We start from the raw sequence: 6000 nt of genomic DNA, 5'->3' as shown, positions 1-6000 counted from the left end.
ATGCTGAGACAGGTGGGTCCTCTGAGCGCTGCCCTTTCACATTTTTCAGCAGTAAAAAGGAAACACAATAAACATGCTATTTAGCACAATTTTTATACATTTTAAATGTTCAGATGTTTGGTTTACATTGCTTTCTTGTTTATAAAATGTGGAAAATAAAACTGATTCAACATCATTTTCCAAACCCCAAGCCCCAAACCGAAATGTGGTTCTGAAGCCTCAGTTGACCTCGGTGACGTGCCCCCACTGCAGAAATGAGAGTCCTCATCGTGCACCAGTGAGTGGGTGAGTTCCAAGTCCTGCCTGTCCTCTCTACTGGGTCCGTCTCGGGCCACAGCTGAGACCTTGAGAATAGTCCCTCTCGCTCCCAGGAGATGATCTACTTTGCTAGTAACCAAAGTCAGTTCTGAGACTCGTTCCCAAGGCTCTCGGATAAATCATCGTACTGCATCTGTGAATCTGCTCTAAGAAAAGCACAGTATTCATGGAGGCGTAAAACAATCTTACCTTTAAATAAAAATACTTTATTCATTCCTGACAGGGTATCAAAACGTACATTGTTTACCAAGTAAAAACAGTACTTCGAAGTAACTGCTTTGGGCATATTTGGAGGATTTTTGGTTAATTTTAAAAGCGTAAAAACCACGTCCCTGTCCACACACTCCCAACAAGCCTGCACTGCACCACTCACTGAACATACAAACAATAGGTGGGCCCAGCTCCTCAGGGGAGGCGTTTTCATTTACGGCTCAAGGGAGTGGAAATGATTACACTGGGGTTAACTTCCTTTGCCAAAAACTTTCAGATCGATTCTTTGTTGTATTTTGTGTAACTTTGTAAATTACATAAAAAAGACAGCACATGACTCCTATTAACCTAAAACGGATACACACACACAGGATAAAGTGCAACACAAGAGAACAGTCTGCACTCGCCGTTCTCAGCTCCCCAGAGGGGAGGCGGGCGTTCTGAGTCAGTGGAAACCATATGGTCTGAGGGCACGAACAAGATCCGACAAGCTAGGTTCTCTACTCCTCCCCGATACGCATACGGACAATCCTATTTGCTTTCTGCTTTGCCTATGGCTCTGTCTCTCATTTTCCATGGAAGTTTGAAAGCTGCAATTCTTTTTAAACTTTGAGAAAAATAGACTCAGAGCAAACTAAGTAATGTTTTCAAAGTGCTCCAATATTTCCAAGCACTCTGACAAGAAATTCCCAATGATAGCTGTCTGTAACTAGGAGAGTTGGAGTCATTTTACTGAAAGCAAGCATCCCACTAACTTGGCAGCAAATGCTTTAAGGACTTTGACACCAGCCACCGACATTTCTACAGGCAAGTACCAAACTAGCCCTAAAATGGCAGAAGTTTTGGTTGCATGTGTTTATGATATTAAATTATTAAACTAAGAAATACTTCTGTTCCTGAGATGAGTGCAATAAAATTAAACGAGTTCCCTTTAACGTGGCCAGCGGGACCTCTGCTCCTCAGCTCCACCTGGTCATCGCCATTCAGAATCTGTCTGAAAAGTCAGTCTTCCCCATGGCGCCACTTCTGGGATTCGTCCTGCCGAACGTCTGGTCTGATCTGGTTTCTCATGCCTCCTAACACGTTTGAGGTTGCTTCTGTGGCCACGATCAGAGGCTTTACCACTGCCGGGGGGATCTGACGCAGGACCTCGCCCACAGCCCCGGTGACTCCCCGGCTCTCATGCTCACGGGCCGCGGTCTCGTAAATGGTGTGGGCTGTGTCCGTGATGCCCTGGGTGGGGGCAGCAGAGAAAGGAGTGAGTCACTGTTCAGAACGCTCTCAATTATCCTGTAATACACACTGCAGTACAATTACTCAACATTATGTTTGTAAGTAGACAAAAAAAACCTACTTTTGAGATACCCCAGGATTACTATTTTTATGACAAAAATCTGATTATAAGGGAGAGAAAGAAGCAATTATTACGATTTAGTATCTTGTTGTGACACTCATGTACAGAAATGTAGCCAATCTACAAGTACCCATGGGGAAGCTTACAAAGGTCTTGAATGGTCCAAGAGCAGCGGTCCTGCACCATTACTCACTCCAGTTAAATCAAATTTAGCAAACCGGCTTCTGGAATAAATACCACCTAGAGGAACATGGTGACAGTTCCTCTGACTCAACTGCAACAAGAAAACCTAATTCTGCTAAACTCCAAAATGTTATCTCATTGGTTTTAAATTACTGGCTATGTATTAGAAAAAACAACTGATTACTGTGCAGCATTCAATTAAGATAAAGGACTAAACAGAACATTTTACGAAATTAAATGAAGAAGGTGTAGAGCAGGACGCAGGAGCACGTCAGACACGCAGAGACACAGCCTCTGCAGCTCGGCCCCCTCACCACTGCCTAACATCTGGGCACCACAACCACTGAGCTTCAGAGCCAATGTACAAACGTGAGGTCAGGCGTTGGAGGAAAACTTCACACATGATGTTCGAATGTCTACCCTCCGTCTAACGCAGAAATCCCTAAGGGGACAAGGGGCACTGTTCCACTGTGACGTTGCAGTGAGAGGCAGTATCGGAAACTTTGGGCTCTCCAGGGGAAATCAAAGAACCGGGTGCTACCCAGGACCCAGCCAGCACTCTGACAAGCTAACAGTATCGTTTCTACCCCACAAGGTGGCAGGTGGAGGGACGTGATAAAGCACAGAAGAACTAAAAATAATAAGTGCTATTGTTGTATCTAATCTACAGGCTAACAGTCAGTGTGTGAAACGTCAATACAATAAAAAATGTTTAGTTTACAGATTTGTCCACAGCACCTTCCTCCCCTCTCAGCTCCTCTCCCTAACCCACAAATAGTAAGGTACTAGTTTATGAAAATAATCGCTACCACCCAGTCTGGAGACAACAGAAGTAAATCCAAGTCTCAAGACTTACACAAGTCCTTTCAATGGGGAACTGAAATACTGCAGTGATTGTTGGAATTCAATAAAATAATGCCTCTAAAGAGCTTGGCACAGCTAAGTGTTTATAAACTAATTCCTAGATAGCCACTACTACCCTTACCATTCTGCCTGACTACCTGACAGAATTATGAAAAGTGGGGGTGGGCCACCTTTCTCTACAAAGGGCCAGAGGGTCAATATACTCCTCACAAAAATTAGGGGATACTGAAATGAAAATGAAGAGATAAAATATCCCCTATTTTACTTGTAGGCCCTAAGTCTTGGTTGTTCACTCTTCTTTTCAGAGTCCTCTAAAATTGTAAAGATTGTTCTTAGCTGGAAGGGCCACAAAAAGAAGCCATGGGCAGCTCTGACCTGGAAGATCAAGTGCTGACCCCTGACCTACAGGAGGAGCCTGTCTGTGAAACACACAGTGCCTCTCTTGAGCTCTGAGTTACTAACATCTAAAAGGAAGAACTATTTATCACCGTGTAGGAACCTCTACTGAAAGATTCTGCCCAACCAAGTAGTCCCTACACCTCTGCCCACGCTTACTGCTCCCACCTGCCTTCCTTCATTTGCATGTTGGCAGTTTTAGACCCAAGTCCTGGCTTCCGATCCTGCCCCGTGACCGGGTGGCCACAATGCACTGGGGCCACCCCTGCTAAGCCTGCTTCCCGCCTCTCGGTGAGCGACACCGCCTGTCTTTATGGGTCACTACGCACCTGGCACAGAATAGGTGCACAAACATTTATTTTAAATGAATACATATGACATTAGGCAAGCATTTTGCAAACGGCAGTGCTACCTGTCCAAGAGTGATGCCGAGCCTGCTTCCAGGGTCACTTCCAACCTGCCTGCTAACGTGTCTACTGATGACGGCCCAATCCCGCCATCTGCAGAAACGGGTCTGACCGCTCTCTCAACTCTCCTGACTCGATCTTTCTCGGAGGGTGACCAGGGCCTGCCTTTATGCACCCACTCACATATTTCCCGGGGCCCTGCCTCAGTGGCCTCCCCACCGCCGGGGCCATCTGGGCTCCTCTGTCAGCTGAGAGGCTGCCAGGCACTCCTGCCTGTCAGAACATGGGGGAAAGTATCTCTAAGAAAATCCTTATATGAGAATCGTAAAGTGACCTCAAACTGCATGTCATATTACAAAGAATGTCATGTAGGAGTGAGACAGGAATGCCCGACAACTGCCACAGGACCAGGGCCCACCGCTGCAGCCAGGTGACGAGTTGGCAATGTTTATAGCAAATGCCAAAATGCAAGTTGTTATAAATCACCAATTCTACACTAACAGCTCCACAGATGAAAAAAAGGGACTTTCATAGGAACATTCCTGTAGCGGAGTTTTAAAGAAAAATGGAAACTCTGTGTCCACCGACAGGAAAATAAGTAACTTATGCTATATTCGCACAATGAAAAACAGTTTAAATTAGGTATAAATACATCACCACGGGTATCCTGAAAGACATAAGTCACAGAACGACAACATACATTTGTGGTTACAGCAGCATGTTTCGCTTATGAGTATATCCTCGTATAAAAGCAATCGGAAAGCGCGCAGAGAAACCGGCACCTTCTCGGGGCAGGGGAGGCGGAACATGGGACCGGGATGGGAAAACGGGTTTTACACAAATCCGAGGTGGCGGCAGCCAAGTAAACACGCACTGAACCCTGGGGAGCCCTGGAGCCCTTCCTCCTCACTGTCCTCGCAAGGGACCACTCCTCTTGTCACCCGCGGCCCCCTGCTCTTAGCCAATGCTCGCATCACGCCCACTGTGGCACAGTTCCAAATCCACTCCCAGAAGTCTCTCGGGAACAGACTCCAACCGCCGCGGGCTCTTCAGACGAAAGCTGGGAAGCACGGAGGCGAGCTCCGGCTTGTCCCACGCACGTATCACCTACCTCCTTCACGACGCTGTAGGCCTTGGCCACGCCTTCCCGCAGGTCTACGGGCTGGTGGGCTAAGCGGTGGTGAGGAAACCTTCTGATCTTCTTGGGCTCAACAGAAAGGGTACCAGGAGACACCATGTCATAAGCAGTCTCGGCCGCTGCCTGGACCATGTGATAGAAAGCGAGGACTGAATTAGAGGGAAGTCTGAAGTCACGCCCCAAGAATACACTCCCGCAGGGGCTGACTCCCAGGACTTCTGCAGCATCTGACACCTTTACAGGAAGTTACCACTTCCGTAACAAGCACACCAATGTATACACTCAAAACGAATGCCCTCTGGATCAAGCTGGCTTTTCAGCCCCTGCTCTGTCCCTCCGAGGACATTTTCCATGTCACCAGGTTAGTCAAGAATGCAGTCTGGACGAGGTCAGTTGGAGCCTAACACTTAATGTAACAACCCTTCATGCAACCACCGTTTGATTTGTATGCTTTCTTTACGTGGAGCCGTGATCTTTCCATATAAGTGTGGTGAAATAGATCCTTGGCTAACTTAATGGCTATAATTTACCTGAAACAGGCAAACAAATTTAATACTGTATTCCACTGACACCAGATAACCAATAAAAAAGGCATAGGGCCCTGGCCGGTTGGCTCAGCGGTAGAGCGTCGGCCTGGTGTGCGGGGGACCAGGTTCGATTCCCGGCCAGGGCACATAGGAGAAGCGCCCATTTGCTTCTCCACCCCCACCCCCTCCTTCCTCTCTGTCTCTCTCTTCCCCTCCCGCAGCCAAGGCTCCATTGGAGCAAAGATGGCCCAGGCGCTGGGGATGGCTCCTTGGCCTCTGCCCCAGGCGCTAGAGTGGCTCTGGTCGCGGCAGAGCGACGCCCCGGAGGGGCAGAGCATCGCCCCCTGGTGGGCAGAGCGTCGCCCCTGGTGGGCGTGCCGGGTGGATCCCAGTCAGGTGCATGCGGGAGTCTGTCTGACTGTCTCTCCCCGTTTCCAGCATCAGAAAAATACAAAAAAAAAAAAAAAAAAAAAAAGGCATGGTATTACAAATACATTATCTATTCTCAACATCTGTATATTTTCACAATGTCATTTTAAAAACAAAATGATAGACTGTTTTGCAATGGCTCACCCCCTCTGCACAGCCAGGTCGCCTATGGAA

The 6000-nt window shown here is 47.5% G+C and overlaps 1 protein-coding gene across 1 annotated transcript in view; it reads right to left on the bottom strand.

Annotated features, from left to right (window-relative positions):
- Nucleotides 1-503: 503 nt before the first annotated feature.
- The window catches only part of ATG2B (autophagy related 2B), a 68400-nt gene continuing 62903 nt past the window's right edge, over nt 504-6000 (bottom strand). The window contains exons 41-42 of the mRNA XM_066277789.1: nt 4844-4993; nt 504-1761 (exon numbers count right to left, since the gene is read on the bottom strand). Coding sequence (XP_066133886.1) covers nt 1531-1761; nt 4844-4993 — 381 coding nt within the window. The 3' untranslated portion in view covers nt 504-1530. The remainder of the gene's footprint in view (nt 1762-4843; nt 4994-6000) is intronic.

This window comes from Saccopteryx bilineata, chromosome 4, assembly GCF_036850765.1.
Source record: "Saccopteryx bilineata isolate mSacBil1 chromosome 4, mSacBil1_pri_phased_curated, whole genome shotgun sequence".
Taxonomy (NCBI): Eukaryota; Metazoa; Chordata; class Mammalia; order Chiroptera; family Emballonuridae; genus Saccopteryx; species Saccopteryx bilineata.
The sequence above is the reverse complement of the archived record's forward strand: the minus strand, read 5'-3'. Positions and strand labels throughout refer to the sequence as shown.